Source organism: Diadema antillarum, unplaced genomic scaffold, assembly GCF_040938485.1.
Source record: "Diadema antillarum isolate AM-2024a unplaced genomic scaffold, OU_Dant_1.0 scf00000017, whole genome shotgun sequence".
In the NCBI taxonomy this organism is placed as follows: domain Eukaryota; kingdom Metazoa; phylum Echinodermata; class Echinoidea; order Diadematoida; family Diadematidae; genus Diadema; species Diadema antillarum.
The window spans coordinates 1,584,142-1,609,975 of record NW_027270906.1 but is presented as its reverse complement, the minus strand read 5'-3'; the positions used below and the strand labels follow the sequence as shown (position 1 = coordinate 1,609,975).

Sequence of the window (25,834 nt, the reverse complement as noted above, 5' to 3'; positions counted from 1 at the left end):
AATTCTAAATGACGTAAATGATGAAATCATAAATCAGGCTCCGCTTCAAAAATATCCACGGAGTTAGTAGCGAAGAGAACTCTGCCCGCTGTCCAGCGAAACAGGCGTTCCTTCTTCAAGTTCAATCATTCACAATAAAAATACAATTTTCCATTGTTTCTCAATGATGAACATAACCATGCATTTCACTTATATTCAAGGCTTATAGAAGAATCACCAGTAAAACAACATAAAAGTTTCAAATAACTCTCTCTTCCACCTTGCAAAATGACACATAACGCGAAGTTAACGATTTCTCGAATGAATGTCTTATTCTTGCTTATTTTGATGGTTGTTGGTTGCACGGTCATAATCTCCTCTTTGTGGCGGGGTGGAGACGTCCCCCTTGGCCGAAAAAGCACTAATTACTGAGCTACTCCTAGAAGCACGACGAAAAGAGTTGTAGAGACCGGAGCCACCCTGTTGAGACGCAAGGAGGAAAGCATGGGGAGAAAGAGAGAGAAAGCAGCGAGTAAGAGCAGTGTTAGAATATGCTTCACAGCACAGCAAACGAGGACGTAAAGTAACAACCAGGCAACCTAAATAAACGATCTTCTCTTTTCTTTTTATACCTTTTCCTGTTCTTTCTAATGCAAAAGTATCTCACAGACAAACTGTTATTCATTAACATGTTACCAAGCTTCTTGCCTCTGAATTGCATGACAATGAGAAATCATTTAGTTCTCTCAGATCTGTCACACATGCAATCAATAAAAAGCATCCAGTCCATCAGGGTCTCCAGGGGGGAACTAAAACGGGAAGTTTAATGAGCAATACCTACAATTTGTTTTTCATATTTCTGTGCGTCGTCATGCTGAGATATTGAGAAATGATCTTTATTTTGCATGCTCTCTCGTACGAATCGAGCAGAATACTAATTTTTAGACAAGTAACGCCTAAAAGTGTGACATAATTCGCATCCCATATCATGTCAGTTCAAACAAATCTTGGGAAGAACAATAAATGAAACAGAAATAAAGTCTTTACATTACAAAATGAATAAAAGAAAATATAAAAAGATGAATAAAACACCACAAGCAAGAATGCAAACGTTATACTGTGAACAAGGCTGGTAAATCCCATCAATACTTATTATCTTAAGAACTAATGAGAAGGGATTGAATGGCTCGCTTCATTATCACATAGAGTTTACTAGGACTTTGAGATATTACATCTCTTTAGAATATCTATTTCGCCGATAGCGAATGTTGAAATAAATCATTTATATTAGATTTGCTGATTTGATTTGATCGGTTTCTGCATTATAATTGTGCATGCATGTACACGTGTGCGCACATTGAGATTATAAACAATAGTGTGGAATCTTTGATTGTGAACTGGTTAAAGCAATAATTTGGCCTTTGTGCCGTCAAAATGCGCAAAATCTACTTCTAAGCAGAATTAAACTTGTCTATATCCGTTGTTTAAGGAGTAGCATTTGAGTCAGGCGCTCGGCTAAGCAAAATTAATGTATTGACAATTAATACACGGTGGAATATACCAGCATCCGACATTAGTGGTACTTTGTCAATCTATTCAGCGTAAAATTAGCAAACTCTACTACAAATCTGTGCATTTCGTTACATTTGTTAGAAGGCAATAATGATCATACAGTTCCTAAAGCTTTTTGATGAGTGACATGTCAGTAAATGCGTCAATCATATTCTTCAGAAATTATCGCTAGTTGTGTCATCATTGTGGCACGTTTATGAGAAAGGCCTAAAGAATATCCCCCACCCCCCCCCCCCCACCAAAAAAAAAAAAAAATCACTTCCATACAGTGAACAGTGTGCACACTAAAAATTGGCACCACGCCAAGAAAAGGACCACGCCCTGGTATCAGCTCCTCGTGGCGCCGCAAGTGTGTGGCGCCGCAAGTGTGTGGCGCACAAAGTCTCACAGTGAACAGATTGGGGCCAGTGATCGTTTCCAGACTGGCTACAACATGGTTTGCACAACAGGATGGGAGAATTGTTTGTTTGGTTTTTTTCTCGCCGAAATATTGTCTCCTCTCCAAACAGTACATTGTAGATAGTGGATTGGAACTTGATCATATGTTCTTTTGTCATAATCACTGTCGGTCCTGCAGGAAACCAGATTGCACCAGACTTGAATACGATAATATCCATCTCTGTGCACTGGAGGCTTATGTTGCCACGCCCTCCTGGCGCGTCTTCCTACCATTGGTGATCTAAGATGAGGACATCGATGCAGACATTTGTGAGCTTCTTGCCGAGGAGCGAACAACCTTTGACCCCACCTGGGCGTCGAAGCAAGTGAGGGTTTCCAATCGGTCGGGAATCGAAAGTTTATGATTCGAGTGTTTTTTCGAGTTCAAATCACGCACATGACATGCACAGGTTTCGAAGAGATGAGATCAAGAATGCATACAATATGGTTGAGGTGTTGAGGCAGAATTTGATGTGCGGGTGAGTGGTATATGGAAAGAACAAGAGAAGAGAAGAGAAAACACATGTCAACACTAGTCTACCGACGATGCAACAACATGCTATCAGAGGCATTGTTGTAGAACTGATTGCAGTTTGCACATTTCCAGTGTCAAGTGAGTGCCACTAAATAACTCACTACGTTCGGTCAGGTAGCATTTTAAAATATGTCAACCCCCAAACACGGGATATTGATCAGCATTCTCTTCAAGTCATGATCTTTTGATGCCGAAAGGCAGAGCGACAGGTAAACAGTCCAAAAAAGACAAGGGAAATGTGCAAACGAGTATCCCATTGCGTCATAATGGGTATGTGTCACGTGATAATTCCGGGGTTTACCATGTGGAACCTAGAGCTGAGCTACAGCACAAGGCCTCTATTGTTTTACGATCTTTGATGAGGATTTCTGTGGAACAAAGAAACAGGAACATGTGCACGAGTTAATAGTGATAGACCCATAGAGCTAAGCCCATACATGACTAGAAAGGACACACAGAGCAACAAAGAGACTATGCGAATATAGCAGTGACAATAATAAGGCGTGAACGGTATATAGGGAAACGAGAATATAGTGAATGAAGAGGCGTTTTTGGAGCCCGTTTCCCTGAAAATTAAATGTGATTGTGACTAGAGATAATGTCATTGGATATTATTATTATTACTATTATTTATAGTGCGCTTTTCCCACAAGGCCCAAAGCGCTTAATTACCATTATACAAACATCGGATAGAACGAAGGAAACATTACCATGATATCCATCAACTTATTATCTAGTCATGCTTAGTTTGATTATTAGCTAATACTGAAATTTGTGCTTCCAGCAGTTATATTTGTAACCTGCAGAGGTTGTAATGATTAATTGTAAACTCAAGTTTGTTCAGGGGACTGGGATAATGCGTGACTAGCTAGTTTTGCGGTGCGACAATCTCAAGAAAAGTGTTGTCTGATGACAACGTTGATACTCAAACCTGGAATGAAACGAAACGATTGGTACAAAGAGATGGGTTCAGGAGGGAAAATTTGGATCCACTTGTAGACGGTATGGCTGGCGAAAGAAACATCACATTATATACATGAAATCAGTTCATAGGTAGATGAATGACGCTATGATGAGAAGATGTATGTATGATATCATAGAGAAGATGTATGTTGCTAACGCCCTAGCAGAGAAAGGTCGATTTCAGTAACAATTCAAATGAACAGAATTAAAACATTTTGACATAACCTTCCAAGAGCTTGATGGATACATAATATCTCTCAATTGATCGACGCCTTGTACTGTTAGAGTGTTGGTAGTCTCGGCAGAGCAAATACGGCAAAACATCAATTTTTTGATGTCACTAACAAGAAGGTTACATTATGAAACTATTTTTTAGATATAGGGGAAAACTAAACCCCATTCAAATCAAATGTAGAATTAGTAACTGTTTTAAGTACTCTGTTATCATGTCAAAAGATTGTGGTTAGTCCCATTTTCGTTAGTAGTCAGCAATGAGAAATTACGGGGTTAAAAACATTTGAGTTTTACCTCTCGGGAACGTCTGAGTAATAAAAAAGACATGTTGCATTTCTGACTGAACATGCACATTTCAAATCGTTGTTCAAAGTTGATTTTTTTTTTCAAAGCTTGTAATGATTCCGATTGAAGAATATTGATATCGGTTTCACGGTAATGTCACACTAACTAACAAACAATGCCATCTCAGAAATCTGATGAATCAAGATTAGAAAAAATATGGTGGACACGAGAGCGAAGAAAGATTGAAAGTGTGACCCATGTACTTTGCCATGGTCCGCTATACTTAAGCGATTTTGAGGTATGGAATGGGCAGATGAACGAATAAAACTACAGGTAAATGCGCACTTCCGGTGAGATTTGCTATGCTTGAGTATGGTTAGAGAACTATGGCACAAAATGGACACGCGACTGGAGTTTAGTGGCATACTTCATCTAGCGGGACGTTTTCACCACGATCATCAGTAACGTTTAGTTTTGTTTCTTATCTGTGTCAGGCTCGTTCCCAGAAAAGTAAGTTGAAAACTGGGAAAAAGGGGAGAATGAAGAGTTGTTATCTTGATGATGTTATAGTCATCATATTAGCGGAGCAATAATCAACTCAATCAACTGGGAAATGTGTGTGGAGTTGAGGAGACAGAAAAGACACAAGACTGCAAGAGGAGACAACGATTGACGGGCTGGTCATACGGCAAAGCCGGATTGATAGCATCCAATTGTTTACTTTAATTTAGGGGAAAGTATTATTTACGAATCAGGGATAAGATGAGAAATCTTTCAGCAGTTTTATGAGACCAGTAAAGCCAGTAAATTTTATGAATGGGGAGGATGCGTTTTCCCCTCAATGCCATTTGACCTGACTAAGGATCAGAACAGCAACAAATCATCTCCATCGTCATTATCATCTTAGCTGTCACTAAAGTACTCAAGTAAGCCCAAGCAACATCAGTCAACGAGAAATGCGCAAGTACCGTGAACAATGTGAGAAGTTTGCCGGATGGAGGAGAGTGTAGTGATGTATTAGTTAGTGTACAGCATGGGAGATAGATCATCATCATCATCACTATCAGCATTGAGAAGAAGAAATTCATCCAAATCTGAGAAATCTGAGTCTAGCTGTACCGAGGATACGCGGGTGGATGTGGTGACTTGGCTGCGCTGCTTGGCGCGCATCTTGTTCAGTGCGGTTTCCGCGAGCTCCACACGCTCTTCGTAGTCCTCGAGGTCACGCTGTGCGTTGCGGTACTTGGCGAGGTTCACGTTCACATTCTCCTCCTGCAAGTAAACAAAGGAAACAAGAAGATTTTTCAGTATAGGAGGAAGGATTCCAGCATGTAATCTTCAAAATCTTCAGGAGTCATGATGGCTATTGTTTTTATTTTTTCCGAAGTCATGCTTGAAATTGACATGCATTACTACACTTCGTTGGTAAATGTGAAGATTTGTTGGTTCATGAATCGCCAATGAAACCAGCCAATTGGAGTTCAGGTAGAAACAAAGGTATATCTTATTAAGTGCGTAAATCGTGGTAGTTAAGGGTGAAGAAACCTAGAATATATTTCCTGCATCTCTTAATTGATTGCTCCTATTGATATTTTATAATAATGTCTTCCGCTCGTCGGATAAGAATGCTACCGAGGTTACAATGAGAGAAACGTTCAGGAAAACAAAGAGGTTTTGGCTATCGACGGGAAAAGGGTTGGGAGAAGCACTTACAGACTCCTCAAGCTGCCTCTTCAGTGTCTTGCATTTGACGGTGAGCTTGTCGCACTGCTCTTGCATGCGCTCCTGGATCTTGCGGTCTTCGTCGGCTTGGAAGAGGACTTCCTTTACTCGGCGTTCCTGGCGCCTGATGGCCTTCTCGGCATCGGATCGGCGGCGAGCTTCGCCCTCGAGCTCAGACTCGAGCTCACGCAGCTGGACGTGGAAAGAGAAAAATATGGGTGTTAGTGAAGTTTTCAAGCAATTCAAAACACAGACAGACTAGCTTTGCCTATCATAGGAATGGACAACAAAGAAAAAAATACTTTCTCAATAACAATCGTTGTGGTTCAGAATCGTCATCTGAAGTGTACTAAATTCTTAGCGATTTATTTAAACAAGAGTGGAGTTATAAAGAATATGACTTTGATCTCGAAATATAAATGTGATTTTGACAGGAAAAAGCAGGGAGAGGAAGGATTATCTTCAATCTTACCCTGGCCTCGAGTTTCTCGATAGTACGTCTGCCTCCCTTGAGGGCTGCAGCTTCGGCCTCGTCAAGGCGGACCTGCATGTCCTTGATCTGTACCTCAAGGGACTTGCGGAACTTCTCGATCTGGATGGAGTGCTCCTGCTCGGTGCGCAGTTCGTCAGCAAGGCGGGTGGCCTAGAAAGAAATGGAGAGAGAAAGGGAGGAAAATAGAACGACGGTTAACTCATCGTTGTCAGTTCATCCATGCTTAGATATCAATTTCAATGATGTTCCAGGAAATGATAAATGATTGTTGCAAGAACTATCAAACAACGGCGAACAGAATGGCAAATCTAACAATATCCACTTTTGACAAAGGATTTATACTTTGGTTGATCTGCCCCCAGAAATCAAAAGAGAACATTGCGGGGTTATATCAATTTAAAAACTTGTGTGTTTTGAGCTGCAAGTTTGGCATTAAGGGCTGGGAAATTTCAGGGTTTAAGAGAGAAGGGACCATCCACTCACGTCGGAGATAGCCTTCTTGGCCTTGTCGTCGTTGTTGCGGGCCTCGTTGATTGCCTCCTCGAGCTCGGCAGTCATGGTCTGGAGTTCAGCCTCGGCCTTGCGGCGTTGGTTGCTGATGACGTGGTTCTGTGCTGAGACCTCAGCAAGGCGGTCGTTGGCATCGGCAAGGTCGCCCTCAGCCAGCTTCCTGGAGCGCTCGGTCTGTTCCAGAGTGGCACGGATTTCTTCTACCTCGGTCATGAGCGAGTTGTAGCGGCGCTCAACCATCACAAGCTGGTCGTGCACGTCCTCCCTCTTACGCACTTCTTCGTCGTATGATGCCTGGAGCTCCTTGATTTGGATTTGGAGCTTCTTGATGGTCTTGATGGCCTCGGCGCTGTTCCTGTTGGCGTGGTCGAGCTGGATTTCGAGATCGTTGACCTCTCCCTCGAGCTTCTTCTTTAGCCTCTGTGCGTCGGTCTTGGCCTTCAGTTCAGCCTCCAGGGAAGCCTGCATGGATTCCATGGCACGCTCGTGGTTCTTGCTGCAGGTGAGAGACAATAAGGTTAAATGAAGGGATTGTAAGCTCAAACGTCTCGGGTAACTTATCTCCTTAACATGAAGACTCTTCATTATGAAAACATAGGATTTGAAATAGAGATATTTACAAATTTAGAAATCTAAGAAAACCAAAACTTTTGTTGACGTTGTACGTATTGTACTCTGATGAATGTAGAAAACATAATTCAGTTATCGATTCATTGTTATAAAGCTCGTAAAAATCTACTCACCGTGTGACCTCGAACTCCTCGTCCTTCTCCTGCAGGCGGCGCTCGACCTCCTGTTTGATCTGAGTGACCTCCAGCTGGGCACGGATGACCTTGGCTTCCTCGACTTCCAGGTGGGCCTCGGCCTCCTCCAGGGCCACGCGGAGTTCGTCCTTCTCCATCTCGAGACGCTTGCACAGCTTCTGGAGCTCGTGCACGCTCTTGCCGCCCTCGCCGAGCTGGTCGGTCAGGTCCTGGATCTCCTCTGTAGAAAGAATCAAGGGAAGTCGTTGAAAGAAATATCTAGTCTCGCTGTTTACATTAGATATTGTGATCTGATACTGTTAACTGTCTCCGTGATAAACTGAGAAATGTGAGCCAACCTTTTCTACTGAGAGCTGAATGCCACTTCAAAGTAATAAACCAGAAAATGTGCAATTTCTGCGGTTTAAGAACTAACCTCGTTTAAACATACTTATCAAGTTGATAGTTCTGCACAGTGTGCTTTACTTTTAAGAGTTGAAGAAATTCTTTCACGATCCGGACTATCATCAAAACAGTTTGGGACTAACCCTGGAGGGTCTTGTTGTCGCGGCGGACGGTGGCGATGACTTCGAGACTCTCCTCGTACTGGTTCTTGACCTTGAAGAGCTCGGTGCTGTAGGTGCGGGCCTCGCGCTGGGACATGTCCAGCTCCACAGCCAGGGCCTCGCATTTTTCCTTCCAGGTGGCAAGGTCCTTGTCGAAGTTGCGCTGCTTCTTCTCCAGTTGAGCACAGAGTTGGTTGGACTGTACATATGCATGAGGCAAGTGACCAGCGAATATTTATTGAAAAAGAAGAGATATCCTGCTATGCTGTGAAAACAAACCTTTGATTTATTCAAAATAGAATTGTTGGCACAATGTAAGATTTCCTTTTATCCTCGTATACGTAAAAGAGATGATCGGTTTGTTTATCCTTTCACACAGAAATTCGATTAAACACTGCAAAGTTACATATGTCTGATGATGTCATTCTACGCTGACTCATATACAAAAGAGAAGAGAAAGATCTGTAGCATAAAGATGAGACAGTGGATTCGATTATGCCACCATCATGTTCTCTAGTATCTAAGATCCAATTTCCTTGCTGTCAACGGCAGGTGGAAGTAAATACGAACCCTCTCGAGGTCCAGTTGGAGGTCCTCAACCTCGCCGGTAAGGCGGGCCTTGGATTTCTCGAGACTGGAATTCTTGGACAGGGCGGTGGCGAGTTCCTCCTCGACTTGTGCAAGGCGGATCATCAGTTTCCTCCTACAGCGGGACGTAGAAAGGATCGTTGCAAAAGATTGATCAGAGGAACACGGCAAATGTTTGATTAAGAACTACAACACTGGCCTTAACAACTTCAGCTAGAGACATTCTGTCATTAAATGGCAACTGAATCAATCTTACTTTAGCTGGAGAACCAAAAAATAAAACTAGTCCGGACATTTTGTAAGAAACAATCTGACAATCTGAACAATCTGAAGCTGTTTATCAAAATATGAACTATCCAAATTCGTTCTTAAGTATTTCAGGAAAGAAATGTGGGAGTCCGTTGTTTGTGAAAATGAAAAATAAATGTGATGTTGCAAAGTGAAGTAAGTGACATATATAAGGGATAAGCAGTGTCGGATTAAACGTGGACGTACTTGGCTTCTTCGAGTTCCTCTGCGCGCTGGACAGCCTCGCCGTCGAACTTGGCGCGGAGCTGGTTGAGTTCGCCATTGACCTTGGTGAGTTGACGCTGAACCTCGGCGCGGGCCTCAATCTCCTCTTCGAGCTGGTCGCGGAGCTGGTCAACGTCGGCCTGAGACTGTCTGAGCTGCGAGGACAGGGAGTTCTTGGACTGCAAAACAAAACAAAAAAGAATGAAGATATACGTGAGGTAAACAGATCACGCTTCTACAGAATAGTGAGAGAATAATTGGGCAATTGTGATGTTTAAGAAGATTGATATGGAATTATTCAATGCAGAGGATTCCACATAATTTCATTTTAATCTACAAGAGTGGTAATCTGTTCGATGACAGTGTCTTATACAAAGATGCCATTAGGAGTAAAGGTGTTAGTGATGTTCATTGCACATGCTTTTGTAAGATGTGGTAACGTAGGGAGAGAAGCTGTTTGATATGATTGCCTTCTCACCCTGGTCTCTTCATCCAGGCTCCTCTTTGCCTCATCGAGTTGAGCGGCCAGGGAGGCGCGGGTCTTGTTGATCTGGGAGAGCTGGTTCTCCAGGTCCTCCAGCTGGCGGGTGAGGTCGGAGTTCTCGCTGCCAAGTCGGGTCTTGGAGTTCTGCAGGTCGTTGATGCTGCGGTCGCGCTCTGAGATCTGAGCACTGGCTTCGCTAAGCTGGGCCTCGAGGGTGTGGACTGATTTCTCGGCACTGATCTAAAGGTAGAAAAAATGTTGCCAAGATGTTGTCAAATAAATGCTTTGTCATTTAGTTTTGTCTTTCAACTTTAATATTGTGTCTCACTGGAGATCGCACTATAGGGGAGCCCGAACTTCTGGACCATACACAACAAAATCGCGAAAATTTGTATTTTGTGCTTTACATCCATAGGTTTGCGTTATACTGGGTGAAATAAATAACGGCAGTCAATGTTTCTCAGATGTTAACGTTACATGTTTTTGTCAAGTTTCCATATCATTCAGGTTTAAAATGCCTTGATAATATGTTCAACCGAAGGTTCAATTGCTGTCATGAGTATCAAGAGCTCTTACGTGATCTTGGCTTTTGTATGCATTTAAGCTGAGTGAACTTTGTAAGTTTTGAAATGATCTCATGATGATTTACTAATATACAATTTTCAAAATGTCCCTGTCTTTTCAAGTAAATGACGGTTTTTTATGTAATCAGCACAATTACAATTATGATTTCGCCTAGTTTTGGATATAGTGTTAAAGGAAGTTCCTCGCGCCAACGCCAAAGATGTTGTCTTTCCTCTGCTTGAACGCGAGAGAAATAGTTTACATTTCGTAGAACATGTCAACTAAAAGATCGATATTGTAAACAAGAGTTGATAACGGACTGACAATTACACATGATGTGTGTGCTGATCGAGACAATCTAGAGAGCATACCTTGGCCTTTGTGACGTAGTCGAGGTTGCTGGAGACATCTTCGATCTCAACCCTAAGTGACTGGCGTTCCTTCTCGATCCTGCAAAACAGAAGGGGAAAACTTATTGTTTAATTTCTTGTATCGATAAAGCGTGTTAGTTATCTGCATCTGATTAATTGCGTGGTCAAAGTTTTGATTTGTTTTAACACTTTGTGCAACGTGTGGCTCCATTCATAAGGTGGCTCAAATTAATTTGTTTTCCTACAAATTTCAATCTGTTTAATTAACTCTTGAAAAGGTGCCGTGGTAGTTTAATCATAGTGTCACCATAGCTCCAAGGATATATGTATTCTTTCACCTTGAGGCCTGACAGTGAGCCAAAGATTATCTAAATATCTTAACATTAGTTTCTGCAAATGGGAGCTCGGACGATTGGACTCACTTTGACTTTGCCCTGTTGACGCTCTCGAGGTTTTCTGTGAGTTCTGAGACGGCGTCTGTGTGCTTCTTGCGTAGCTGTGATGCAACGGATTCGTGCTGGACGATGGAGTCCTCGAGCTCGCGCTTGAGTTTGCTCAGCTCGGCTTCGCGGCGCTTGTTGACTTCGATCTGGGCGGCAGTGGCACCTCCCTGTTCCTCAAGACGGTCACCAAGTTCCTCGAGCTCGCGGCTGACGTCTGACCGCTGCTTCTCGGCCTGTGCAAATTAATAGAGAGGGAGGTGGGGATAGAAAGAGGAGGAGAAAATAGCTGTGAAAATATTTCTCTTTCGTGATAAGCATGCCAGGTAAATGTCTCTAATTAAAGTAAGATCTCGAACTCTCCCTTCACTGCCGCAATTTCCTCTTTACCACTCATTAGATCGTCATCCTAATGTTTTGCATCAATTTTTTAGGAGTTTGATTATCATCAAATCATTCATCTTTATCTTTCTTTAGGTCAGTCAATTTAACTTTAACTTTGCTGAAAGACATTCAAATATGGCACTCATGACGTTTTCGGTTCTGCACTTTTATTCTTATAGGTGTGGTGTGCCCTTAGTAGTAATAATTGACCTCCTAGCTATGCGTCTTGGGAGGACCGAGTGCATGAGAGTGCGCGACACAAGACTAAGAATAGCCACATGTCCCCAACAGAGGCTTGTCTGGAGCAGGGAAGCCGGTGATGACGTCTTAAATCTCCACAGCCACGCAGTAGTATGCAAGGAATGAGGCCTATGCGAGGTATGTCACACGGTCGACCCTGCCCCCTTCCTTCCCTGGGCGTGACAGACCATATTATGCCTACAATATTATTGGCCGTCATGTTTGTTTGTTTTTTGTACCCCTTCCCACCCTCCCCTCTCAGACACATTAGTCATTTTCGCTCATGAAATGATCAACACATTATTAGTCACGTTTCATAAATCACGGGATCCATATAGCCTTTGTTGCCTTTAGAATGTGTAATGCAAAAACTATGCCACAAATATTTTATATCCCTGATTCATTAATTTTGCAACATCAAAATATTGATACTGGGTAACGTTAAGAGATAACATGAAGTTAAGCAGGTGTTGAAATGAATATAATTTCTTCCAATTATGCTGCTAGATTGCGTCTTTATTCTGTTTTGTTTCGAAGTCCCTTTTCATATTCCTCTTCCACAGAGTGAGAATCAGATATAAGCAATTTGGCTAACCAGTTTTGTTTTAAAAAAAATAAACCAGAGGTACAATTACTTTGGGATTGGTCATGAAAATGGATATTTCTTTACCTTGGCACGAGCCTGTCTCTCTGCTTCCAACTCCTCTTCGAGCTCTTCGATGCGGGCCTGAAGAAAACAAAAAGAGACAAGTAAAATCCGGTGAATAAACCACATTTGATCGCTGGAAATGTAAGCATTCACTCAGGACAAAGCCCTCATTCAAGACATGACATCAACATGCATAGAAATTGACGCCAGTTCCCTACGAGGTATTTAAAACAAGGGGTGCGTCCATGGAATCGACGATACGATCTAGAGACAGATTTGATGGATTTTCTTCCTATTTTACATCCTGCAGTCAACTTTTCCCTTCAATAGAATTTATATGATCAGAAAAAAAAGCATCTATAACATGACGTGCGTACAGATGCAAAACCCAGAGAAGCTATTCTAGCTCCAAGTCGCTTAGTGAGTTATATCCGTAGTTATTATCCACATGGAGATGCATTCCGTGTTCATCCAGCCGATTGGAAGACAGTTGAATTCGTCATAATCCCGTTGCCTCCACGTAATCTCAGGAATGACATTGTCTAGGGATTGCCAATTTAGGGGTATGCGTCTTTCTACTGATCACAAAACTTACGGTCAATAGATTAACTCCTTTAATAATTCCTTTAAAAAAACCTGTCATTCCAAATTTGATCGGCTTCTCAGCAGTTGGGGGTATGTAATACCTTAAATCGACGAAATGTTGATCTTTCCATCCGAACCATGGGCTCTATATCCAAATGCCCTCCATTCACCGAGGGTGTCTCTAACTGATACGAAAAACTGTACTTCGACCAGCCCATGATTTTGAAACACCTTCTCTGGTCGCGAGGAACGAAAGCACGAGCAGTCGCAATGACTTCCAAATCGCAAACAGCTCATTCTTGGCACCTTACAAAGTCTAAACTGCTTCTCGCCTCTACTCGGGGAAATAACTCCACACAGGAAAGAAAATTGAAGGCATTTCTACTCATTAGCGTCATAATCACCAAGCCACAATTAGATTTTGCTACATCTCAGGCGGTGGTATGTGGCACTTCAGTTCTAGACTTCGCAACCAGTCACTTAGTGCATGTTTGCTGAATAGCTTGCATGCCTAGAGTTATGTGGTCTCTTACTCACTATTTGGATAGTAAACTCGTTTTTATTTGCCAATTAAAATGACTCAGACAAGACGCAGTCAAAACAAGTTTGTCGACCGAGTAACCTCTCTTCCTCCCGTTACTTTCCTCCTGCTTCTTCCCTGGCTCGTAAAACTACGATTTGACTTCAACTCAACTTCTTGCATCCTTCCCTTTTTATTTAACCTGATCAACTCAGTTCCCTGCTGATGAGTTCACTACGACCTCTAAGCCAGTAATTTCCTTGTTCCTTCAATATATATAATCATCCTTGAGTTCCTTGCTCTTGCTTTGCGAAATAATTGTTTTAATCAGTAAAGTGAACATTTAAAGCGGAAGATAAAACGGCAAGCATGAAACGTGTCTCGATGATGGTTCATATGTTGAAGCTAATAGCATAAACACATCTCCTTAAAGTCCTAATAAGGTAGGCTGTGAGCACAAATCTAAAGCTGTTCGCGTTGCCGATTTGGCTTGCCGAGTTTACAATTAGCATCCAATCCATATTGTGATATCACATAGCAATGATTGGAAAAGTAATGCAGACATTGGGATATAGTAAGATCGAAGGAATGAAATGCAAGGTAACGTTAACTTGTATGTGTACCGGATGGCTTTTCTATGGATTCAACGGCATTATTATTGAAAGAGAAGATGCATGCATTTATAACGAGTCCTAACAGCTATAAATGTAACGAGTGAAGCTCGTACAAGCATGCATGTGAAAGACTTGGGGGAGACTACCGACCCCTACCCCTCTGCAGTTTAGTCCTACCTTGCCAACCTGCGTGTCAAAACCCGCTGTCTGCTGCATGCACAAACCAGTCATTCATGCAAAATATAGTATGGGAGAGGTTGAAGATGCCTACTTCATAGAGTTTCCTCATGCCCGCTGCACTGTCACCCAATTCATAGCTGCGCCTGATGAGTTGTCTCGACTTCGCGCTCAATTTGTTGTAGTTGATCTGGCCTCCAGTGGAGCTGCTGTAGTCTGTGACATATCCACCAGACACATTCCTCTGCACCACCTTCGTACTACTGGCACTACTACTCAAACTCGCCGCCGAATAGCTCATGGTTGCTGTGTGTTTGCACCGTCGATGCTAATTCCAATAAAAGACCAGAGGGCTTCTGGCGATGCGTGTGGCTTCAAGGAGAGCTCCCGCTCGAATGCGATGTGATTCTGGAAGGATGCAGCTCAAGCGCGAGTGTGTCATAAGCTCCGGTTAGTCCAGCTTTATTGCACGGTCCCCGAGGAAGAACTGAGCTATGGATAAGGCAATGGCACCGGTAAAGTGAAGGGCCGTCAGCAGTGAAGACAGGTCCGCCTCGCTGGTGTCTCAACTCTAGGAGTACTGATCATTGATGAGATGTCAGCTACGCCTTTTAACATTCCGTGTCCCGTAGGCGAAGGGGATGTGTAGCGATGGGTTGCATAGCCACCCCTGTTGAAGTCATCAACCAATGGTGATGAGCAGTGAGAGCATCGGCCAATCAGCGCTCAGCAGGCGAGCTGCCAGGTCGGGGCTTATTTGGCATTGGTATGCGGCGAAACTAGGAAGGCGCACCCCACTGTCTGGACGACGTGCATACCAAGAGGACGTAATTTGACCCGGTTCAACCGCCGTCCCTATAGCTATATGAGGTTCGGCTTGGCCTGTTGCATGTGCATACCAAGCAACTCAATTTGCATCACACAGTCTCAACGAGTACGTCGGCTGTGTGGGTACGAGGAACCACAGCCCTTCCTACCACTCCGCCCCGTGTGGTTGTAAAATTGTTGACAATATACGTAGGAACTCGATAGCTGCTAAATTTTTGGGGTGGGAATTGATAGCTCCACTGTGACCCTAAAGCAATTCTTGGCATTCCGAACCAAATGTGGATGGTCCATTCGTGTAATGTAATGTGACATCACACCCAGCCCATTCATCCGCCCCCAATAGAGACCTCCATAATGATGTTCCCTGCATCCCTGGTATTACCATTCATTACGCCGGGCCATCCTCGCTACACTAACCATCACCTCAACGTCATAGTCATTGGCCGTATGTCCTTATTCCGTCCCCGCTATCACATCCTCCAGACATAACCATAAACATACCCTCTACCTCCCGCTGCTCTTCACCTCTCGGATCACTGTTATCATTCCTAGAATGTGGTAAACAACACGTTCATCAAACCGTTCTATTTCTGTCTTCATTGTTCCCCTGATGCCCCCCATTTTAAAATATGCAAACCCCCCGTCTGCCTTCCTGTGGGTATCGTTTCCTCTCAAAATATTAGACATTCCAAAGGTACAGAGATTCATTCTTTCTTTACTTACACCATGCTGGTAGTAGCTCCGCTGTGTTAACCCTGACTACATAATGACATCTATAGTAGATCTGTACATACTGCTTTCAACGTCGTTGTACATGATCACCTGATAAGCGTTTTAGGAATCATAAAACAAACATTATCTTCTTTGGCCTATACCATGCCGTGCACTTTGTGCGCATTACTGACGTATTCTGCATAACTTCATTTTTTCTTTACGAACGGGGCTAGCAATTTAACCCTTAAAAGTATCGAAATGTAACCTGAGAGTCGAACATTTATCTCATTCTAAATACTTAATTTCGTTACGGAGGAAGGATGTAAATATTTGGGGATGCTAACATTCTCCGTTGCACACGGTACCCTCGGTCATGAGGCGGGCGTTTATCAGCCATCTCTGTTAGATGTGAACACAGTCGAATAGACGAGGCCCGAGTGGGACACGATATTCAAAGCCCACACGCCGTCAAAAGGACCATTGACCTATCCACAACCATGATTAGTCTACAGGGACTCTCCCATGAACCAGCTGGACGGAGTTCTAGAATTCTGGGAATGTTTAAAGGGGAAGCCAGGACCTCTACAACCCAAGCAACATGGTCCGTGTCCATAATGCTTTCAAGGTGCTCTAATTACGAAAGAAACGTGTATGTGTTGTAACTGCATTCGGTTGTGCAGGGGCTGTATCTTTCAAGTCTCGTACCGTACTATGGCATTCGGGTCCTTAATATCACACATCCATGCCATATGCCTTGACATGAATCCCACAAACATATGTCGTGGATGGCTGCAAACACGATGAGCGCGCAGACGACATATCGGGAAGGTCGCAGCAGAAACCCGCTTAAGCGCTCACCAGACGGGAAGCGCTCTTCGTAAACTCTTTACGAATTCCATCACGCTGAACAATTTGGGGCCTATTTTGGGAAAGTCTGCATCGAATTCTGCTGATGAAACCACTTCCTTTCCGCTCAATCCATTCTCTTCTGGGTGTTCTGGTACCCCCCTCCCGCGCCATTTACTCAGCAGATTTTTCGATTCGCCCTCTATTCTACACACTAGATTTATACCTAGATAAGCGAAATGCTTAATCGTGATTACTTCCACTGAAATGACAGAGTGGTTCGGTTATATTATTTGAATGTTATAAGTATATCACCTCTGTCTAAAAAGAGATACACTGTAGTTTCGGGGCATTTGAACTGTGAGGTAAATCATGATTTTCTTGTGTGCACAGAGCCCCAGTACTTCCCAACTGCAAGTTTATTTTACATTGTGCTAGCTTTCAAGTTTCGAAAACGATTTAAGAAACGTACGTTTTGCTAAAACAATCGGCTCAATGCTGGTTGACATTTCCTAAGGCAAAAAGCTATCTAATAAAGACATTACATAAGGATGCATAAAGTATTTCATAGATGTGACTCAGTATGAGTAAGTTAACAAAAGCGTCATCAATTATCAACTAACACATTGTCTTATCACGTAGTCATATTAATGGAATGTCTGGGACATACACCAGCTGTTCAAGCCGCCCCGTTCCCATCCTCACCCGACCCCAAACAAGCCGCAAGGGAAGGATTTCTTCCTAACGACTGGCAGTCTGAACCTACGTGCTCATGATGAGTTATAGGTACATTATCTTGGCCTCGAGACGCATGCCCTTCGCATGCGTGCAGACGGCACCATAGCCAAATAATTGAGAGTGGCACGCGAGGAATGTAGTGGTCCCTTGAATGCCCCATCCTTTTTCGCGGCGCCAACTGGCCGGTAATCAACTGCTCTAATTTCCATTAATGAGCGGCGAGGGATGAGTTGCCGGCTTGCAGTTACTCACTACACAGCATCCCAGTGTGGCCATGATTTGGAGATAATTCAATCATACCATGCCAGATTGTATTGCCTGATATACCACTAAAACGTCAGTCAGGTCATTTAGACCAACATATTTAAACAATGAGAGTTGCACGCAGCGATAGGAATTAGGTGTGCGTATGGGTGTGTGTATGGGGGGGGTAGGACTATAATACAGCAATGGGGGCGGGGGGGGGGGGGGGGTAAAACATTTGCGTTTTAAGCATGTTCGAAGCGAAAGAATGTTTAAAATGTAGGTTCATTTTCAGATACCAGTATCACACGAAATGTTACCTTGATCATATTATCTGGGCTTCCCATAACCCAGTAGGAGACACAACACGCACACACACACACACACACACATACCAGTTATAAACACCTGATACACATAATAGTATTCCCTTTTATGTTCCCGCCTAAATGATCTTCAGAGGGCGCATGTTAAGTGGAAACTCATACTAACTCATTGATTCCGTTCGGCAAATGAGAACACTACATTTTTCATCTGATATTAAGGTGATACCCAGGTGGAAATTCTTATGGCATTCTTTGCATAGTTTTCACTTGTCGATAGTTTCCGAACTGAAGCCTACGTACAATCCATTAAAAGCAAACTTGTGACGCAAAATTAGTAGCAGGTCCACTTATCTGAAGATTCCTTACGCTTTTACTTCAGATCTCTCTCTCTCTCTCTCTCTCTCTCTCTCTTTTTCTTTTTTTTTACAGGTTACTGCTGACCATCAACACAAGTGCCAATATTGTCACTTACAATTCTGCACTCATTACAGGCGCTGGATAGCAGTATTCAAATGGAGGTCTTAGTTTGTCACTTGAAATTATCCCGTCTCCGCCGAGACATAGAAGTTATGTTTAGATGGTGATCCTTAACTTCGAGGATAAGCTCTATGGGGCGCCAGGTGTTGCACGGTCGATTTTGTTACGAAATCAGTCATTTCGTAAATCGACCGTGCGACACTTGGCGCCCCATAGAGCTTATCCTCGAGGATAAGGATCACCGTCTGAACATCGAAAATGTGATTTCCCTGGAAGTTTGACACATGTTTCACCCCACTTCTTTAAGAACCGTTTTGAAATAGAGGTTTCATAACGACGACAGCCAACTTCTCATGCAGAGCAGGGCGAATTTTAGAGACAGCAAAATGCCTGCGTTATTTTTCGCACTGTTTGACAATTATCTGTTTGCATTTCAATTGGATTTGAATAGCAAATGTCGAAATTTGGATGTATAAGCCTTACATTTGTAAGTCCTCTACATAGGTTCGTCGATTCCATGGACATATGAGATTATTATGGCCTTATACGCCAATCATAAAAACCCTCCAATACCACAATCCATCATACTGCATACTACATACAAATCGCTACACAATAACATACACGCTATAAGTAACAACATCAATTACCATAGCATATTATCAAACGACATGGCTACTGATGGAAAATGTTCAAATAACAGTTGTTGTTATCAAAAGCTGTCCATTAGATTAGGTTTGGTGATCAATCCTATACATTATCCAATATCATTGATTTTTCCAGATTACTGAAATATTCGTCAGGACAGAAATAATTTTTCGTAACACCTTTTTCCTTCGAATATTTATCTTTTTGCAACGACGGGAAAAAAATGACGACAAATATCATAATGTCGTTGGTCCTTGAGTTCTAATATATCAATTACGTGTATTTTGCAATAAGTAATATCAAACATTGATATGAGATTATTCACCAGGATAAACTGATAGAATTTAAGTGCAACGACAAAAACAATATGAAACTATATCATAAAAGGATTACATGAACAGCTTAGTCCAATCTACACTAAAATCAAAGAATTTAGTAGCCATGTGTGGCAGGTACAAGACAAAAAAGACAAAAAATGATTTTTGTCTAAAAAATGCAGTGATTTCTTACGTTTTGGATTTCTAGCATTTAGCTGTCACAATGATATGAATTAACAATGTTTCAACTTTTGACATCTTCGCAAAGTAACAATAGCTATAAGTTAAAAGAAGAATAATTAACTGATGCATTTCAATGCCTGAAACCGATCAGACAATCAGAGCAATCAATATTTTCGAGATAGCAGTCGTTTTGTGCGTGTTTTTAACCAAAGTTCTGGATTAACAATACTTTATGTAAATTTAAGACCTGAAATGAGGAGGGTAGAAATCCGGTTTTGTTTTGTTTTATCTGTTTTTTCAAAATTGACAAGTCTTCGGAGTCAACTCTTCTCTGAAAACTCAAACACTACTTGGGCGTGTCAGAGAAAATAACCTGCAGCAAAATATATGCCTGTTCGCTCTGAAGCAGTTTTGAGTGTATGGTGAAAGAATGTATGTGTCCATCAACTGCGCAAGTGACTGCACACAATCTACTTTTTTTGAAATATTGTTCCCCCAACCCTTCGGAATGCACTAACCTGCAGTTCCTTGATCTTGCGTTGGAGCTGAGCAACTAGACTCTGTTCGTCTTCAAGGCGGCCGTTGAGTTGGGAGAGGTCGTAGTCACGCCTTCGTGGTGTAAGAAACGAAAAAATGGTATGAATCATGGTGTGTTTCACAAATGTCTAGAAAAAAAGAGTAGTCTTCATCTTAGAGAAAAACAACAACATAAGAGTTTCATACATGCAAATTTACTACTTGAGGCTGAAATTGCGTAATCCTCGTGGATTACATTCATGAAATATATGTGTTATTTACTCGCCAGAAGACTGAAATAGCGCCCATAGTATTACAGGTAAAGAGGTTACATGTCCGTGTTACCAATGGTCCTATTTCCATTTCTGGATGCCGTGCCGATGAATGGTTATAGGTACACCTATAGAAATGGTTCTTCATGGCAATGGGTGAAAGGCTTGTCCCCCAAAACAACAACAACAACAAAGAAAATGAATAGATAACGTACTAGCAAGAAAGAGGAACACAAAATCCAATCGAGTTACCGCATATCATCAATTTCTCAATTCCCCTTACAAAACTGGGAGGGACCCATTACAATAGTCATGATTGTACTGGAAGGGTTTGCGTTTGTGGTTCTATCCACTGCTGCACTATAAATGATCTTCCATCTGGGATAAATACTTTTCGTTTATTCATTCATCGTTCGTTCATTCATTCATTTTTGTTTCATTTTATAACAGAGACATATATCCTTTTTTTTCACAGAAATTGTTACATTACAATATACAATAAAGTGTACAAATAAAGCTCTGTAAATATAACGTAATGGGAACAAACGACATCATGACATAATAGGTATTCTTTGGTGAAGAAATTATAAAGGCGCTATAGATATCTAATGATTTGATAATGTTGATAGTGTTGATGCAATCATACGGAAGTTTGATATTTGACACAATATTATACAGTTGTTCTATACATATAATGTCGGTCTTTAATGCACCAAGATTTTTTGTTTTGTCTTATTTAGAAAGAAATAGTCGTTGAAATGCTGTCGTATAAATCTTCACAAAACATCACCAAATATTCTAAAATTGCCAAGATTCCTTTCATGAAGGAAAAGTCAATTCATAATGGTGTTAATAATGAGACGCCAATCGAATTTCAGACTCACTTCTTGATAGTCTCCTCCATGTCACGCTTGCTGCGCTCGAGTTCCTCGACGGTTTCCTGGGTCATCTTGAGGTCACCCTCCAACTTTCGCTTGACCTTCTCGACGTCGGCACGGACCTTCTTCTCGTGCTCGAGGTTGTCTTCCAGCTGCAAGGTTTTGAAATTAGGTACCAAAGTTTACGATTCTGAACGCCTGAGTACAAATCAAATGACCAAACATTTGAGAGAAACTCATCACAACGGCTTTGAGAAAGACTACTGTTACGCACCAGGTATCGATTTAATGCAGCTGCACTGTTCATTCTATGTCATTGGAACGTGCCATCAAGTTTCATATCTAATATTCTTACCCAAGTATTGCTTTAAACATAATAGAAGAGTAATTATCATCTATTCGCTTGCTTTATGTGTGTGGCATTTAGGAATTTACACACATCATATTCGATTTTTGACCTTCAAAACCCTATCGTCTAAGCTTTTGAATTAAGAGTTTTAATGATGGTTTTCCTCGAATGACTAAATTGATGGTGTACTTGATGTTGTAAGAAATATGGCGATCTTTTTAGGTATGTCTGTAAGTTTTTATTTTCCTGTGGTTTTTCTTATACAAAGGACTCCCGTTGTAACGAAGTCCTCGGAGTACGGCAGTTTTCTTTCGTTATATCGAAAGTTTGCAAGAACCAAACACTGAAGTATGTAAAGATACAAAGATGATAATTTTGGACCCTGAATTTTTACTTTGTTGCAACGAAAATTATGCTACAACCGTGTTCGTTATAACACAGTACACTGTAAGAGTACTAGTAAACGACAAAATGGAATTTTGAACATGGCAAGAGGAAAGGACGTGACCTCGAATACCGACCTCATCACAAGTGGCCTCCAGCTTTGCCTTGACCTTGGTCAGGTGATTGCACTTCTCCTCTTCCTGGGCGAGGTTGTCCAGAGTCTTCTGGTGCTCCTCGTCGAGGGCGGCCTTCTCCTTGGAGAGCTTGGCAATCACTTCGTCCTGGGCGGCAACGTCGTCATTCAGCTGACGGATGGTGGCGTCCTTCTGCTTCTTTTCCTCCTCAGCCTGGACGTATTGGGGGTGGTAGAGAGCGAAGACAGGGGATGGTCGAAGAGGGGAAGAGAGGGTGGTGTATGGAGAGGGAGGGAAGACAAAAAGATCCAGCCTACCGGTTCTGCGAAATCTTGGTAACTCCGCACACGGTGTTAGTATGAACGGGGAAAAAAGCGACGCCAAGATTGAAATCGTTAAACGCGTTGCAACTGATTGCATGCATGGGCATGGGCAGAGTATTCTAAGTGATACTCATAATTCTGGATATACCAAATCATGCAGGTTTATTATCATTTTTGGGCGTTATATCCCTTTCTGAAAAGCAGAATATAAGAAAAGGAAATCCATGTCTCGTCGTAGGTCATTGAATTGGAAGAACGATGACATCAACCTCCTTTAACACAATAATGATTTCTTACTTGATTTCTCAAGTGCGAACGCACATTGTTACAACCAGAGCCCGGAAAGGGGCGAAGATTCATCATAAGCTGCTATTTGTGTACACTTTTTTTTTACCTTCCCACTTGATAAAATGACAACGACAGGTATTATAAATCATTTTCATTTTCTTTCTGTGCGACCTAATAATGTTCTTGTATTTGCAGTGTTATTTACTTCGCAGATTGGGCTCGAACAAGTCCAATGGTTACCAACCTTAACGTGCATGCATGATTAAACTTTATGACCGTGTGACGAACGTGTATCAAAAATGGCTGAAAGGAAAACGTTGTAGTAAATTCCTCTCTGGAAAGGAAAGTTCTAATGTAATAAAGTCATGCTTCCGAGGATATTCGCAATGAAAATATGAAGAAAATGTACGAACGTTAGAGAGAAAACCACACTACTGCACAGCAACTGTAACCCACACACTTCAAAAGTACACCAGTATATGGACAGTTCCAGTCCAGCGCCTCAGGTGCATGTCATGTCATGTGTAGGTTTCTTCAAGTCTAGTTAGCTTTTCGTTTAATGAATTGAACTCAGTTCATTTTTATGTCTGGACCTAACCACTGATATCAAACCCCTCAAATGATAGATACCATTGATCACTATAAATAATTTTTCCCCTTGCAAAAAATTACTACGTGCATTATGCCAAACGTAGTATTTTGAGTAAAATCTTGCATGATTTGCTACGATTAACCGATTTTGAGTAGTGCTGTCTTGTTATCGTATTATATTAACGTCTTACAAATGGGGAAATGAATAAAAGCCTGTTTGCCCGTGTAAGGATTTAAATTACTATTAAAAAATGCCATAGTTGGCTTTTTAAAAAAAATTTCGATTATAAAATTATTCTGCCTCACTTTTTATAAGGAGGCATCGCAGACTCAATCAAAAGTTGTCTTACGGCAATAAAAGCACAATCATAGAAGGGGAGTTGTACCTTTAAACTAGGTGTAAGTTTATTCACATGTCATTGACCAAACAGGTTAGGCACATGTTGAAAAAAAAATAAAAAACGCCAACGTTGCTATAGGACACGAAACGTCTGTCAAATTCACTTAAAATTTGGTTACCTTGGTATTTACGCTAGGAAAATGAATTGATAAATCGATGTAAAAGCACAGGCATGCACCACTGCAAGACATTGGAATGATTTTTAGTTTTTCTTCGAATGAAAGGCAAACTACATTGTTAATGAAGAATATGCAGGATACGAGAGGCTTTAGAACTATAGTTATCATTCGTACCTTTGGAATGAGATGATATTATTCACTGTTCATGCAAATGGCAAATCGCGAAGGTAAAGGAAAACGGCAAAGAAACCCAACATGACAATGACAAATGCACAGCAATAAAATGAGTAGGAGGCACTTGGAGAAAGAAACTGATCCAGTCATCACTAATGGCAGACGTCGTGCATTGAAATGTATTTAGTTTATTATTTCGGCTGTACAATCATTGTATGTCATACTAAAGGCACTCACAAAGCCAGATGGAATGCAGGATGACATTCAAGTAGACGTCAAATACCTATGATTGTAAGGCGATGATTATTTTTTTGCACATTTGACCGAAAATTATCTTTTCTTTTTAAATTTTACGTTATATCTGACATTTTGATTTTCGAATATCAATCACTGAACGCAATTCTGTGTGAGAATGCAACATGTTCGTTGATTGAAAATTGGGAGCTATATTCAGGGTTGAAGAAAATACCAAGAAGGTAACGTCGAAAATTTCGATTCATTATACCAATTTCGATTTTTTTTTTCTCATGGTGGAGGGGACTCTTATTGTCTTCTTCAATATTGTTTGAAGTAAGCTGTGATGTTAACGTTAACAAAATCCAGAATTTCAAGGAAAAGCAAACTTAATACCAACTGCACGACAGGTTAGCCATTGCTGATGACAAACTGATGGTTGTAACCAGGGGGCCGATACTAGGACGGTGTCGAGGAAAAGACTGCTCTGCAAATTAGATCGTTCCTGCATTTGATCTGCTTCTTTTCTTTTATTCGAAGTTTAAGTCATAATAACTGCCTACACAGGGGACAGATGATCAAAGGGTCTTCATGTGATCAAGACCAACTATTAATTTGAGCGATTTTGGTGAAACTGACAGTTATGCCTTCATACATTCGAATTTTATCACGCGTTAAGCAAGATTCTCATGGCATATCAGTTGTATGCACAATTTTTTACAGTTGACGTATATGAGGGAATATTCATTTAGTGCTTATGGACGTACGCGGCTGATTACAGATATTTTATGTTTTTGCTTTGTTTTTTCTTATTTGTTTTGACGATGCACGTCAGTGAGAAAGAAGAAAAGATACAGGTATCTTATTAAAAATAGTTTTGTGTTCTTGTAGTCGGACGTGAAGCAAACGCCAAAATGGCTGCCGCCTGTGCCGACAACCCTTCTGCAGAGCATCGTTTCAACCACACACCCTCCCCTAGCCCTCGGCCCTCAGAGTTACTCACTGCAAGGGGGTTACTGGAGCCGTACCTTAGTGAGAGAGATCTCGAGATCCTCGATGTCGCGCTTGAGCTCGGCCGACTCCTGCTCGAGCTTCCTCTTGGCTGCCGAGATGTTGGCGGCGGAGTCCTCCTCGTCCTCGAGGCGATCTTGCAGCTCCTAATAAATCATTGTCGGTGGACGAGAAGAGAGAAGAGAGGGAATCTTCATTTCAAAAGCAATGAATTTCAAGTGCGTTTATACTGGTTCTACAGAAAACCTTAAGTGTTACAATGTGGTTTTTGTTTTATGCAAAATACTTTATATTTTCTGCCAGAAATAAAAAGAAAACATTAAGTTTTAGCCAAGTTTGTCATGTTTTATAGCAAGCGAAGATAGCAGGTGAAAATATGTCTGAAAAATTGAAGGCTTTGTATATAATGTCAGCTGGAATTATATTCACATCATTTAGACTGTTTGTGGCTGCATGTCAAATCATATTATTTATTTTATGTATCTGGTATTATGATGTGACATTATTTGTACCTGAAAGTTGATAAGAGAATAGCTTTGTTTCACTCCTTGTTGGATGGAAAATAAAATGAGATTGTATTGAACTGAATTGAATTGAATTAAATTAAATTAAATTGAGGTACTGTGTGTTTCATTAAAATGTCGACTGAAGGATGATAATACTAATAATGAT

At 41.5% G+C, this 25,834-nt stretch overlaps 1 protein-coding gene across 3 annotated transcripts in view; it reads right to left on the bottom strand.

Annotated features, from left to right (window-relative positions):
* Positions 1-300: 300 nt before the first annotated feature.
* The window catches only part of LOC139727148 (myosin-16-like), a 76,278-nt gene continuing 50,744 nt past the window's right edge, over positions 301-25,834 (bottom strand). For 2 of the 3 annotated variants that reach the window (XM_071638129.1, XM_071638135.1), the window contains exons 23-40: positions 25,180-25,308; positions 22,026-22,235; positions 21,162-21,307; positions 20,008-20,098; positions 12,295-12,351; positions 10,983-11,236; positions 10,561-10,639; positions 9,620-9,865; positions 9,124-9,320; positions 8,611-8,743; positions 8,023-8,239; positions 7,475-7,715; positions 6,705-7,227; positions 6,201-6,371; positions 5,720-5,920; positions 5,126-5,278; positions 2,221-2,299; positions 310-459 (exon numbers count right to left, since the gene is read on the bottom strand). In XM_071638129.1, the coding sequence (XP_071494230.1) occupies positions 2,231-2,299; positions 5,126-5,278; positions 5,720-5,920; positions 6,201-6,371; positions 6,705-7,227; positions 7,475-7,715; positions 8,023-8,239; positions 8,611-8,743; positions 9,124-9,320; positions 9,620-9,865; positions 10,561-10,639; positions 10,983-11,236; positions 12,295-12,351; positions 20,008-20,098; positions 21,162-21,307; positions 22,026-22,235; positions 25,180-25,308 (3,117 nt within the window). In that variant the 3' untranslated portion in view covers positions 310-459; positions 2,221-2,230. Of the gene's footprint in view, positions 460-2,220; positions 2,300-2,825; positions 2,893-5,125; positions 5,279-5,719; positions 5,921-6,200; positions 6,372-6,704; positions 7,228-7,474; positions 7,716-8,022; positions 8,240-8,610; positions 8,744-9,123; positions 9,321-9,619; positions 9,866-10,560; positions 10,640-10,982; positions 11,237-12,294; positions 12,352-20,007; positions 20,099-21,161; positions 21,308-22,025; positions 22,236-25,179; positions 25,309-25,834 lie in introns of all 3 variants that reach the window. The other variant, XM_071638140.1, reaches the window with a different exon arrangement.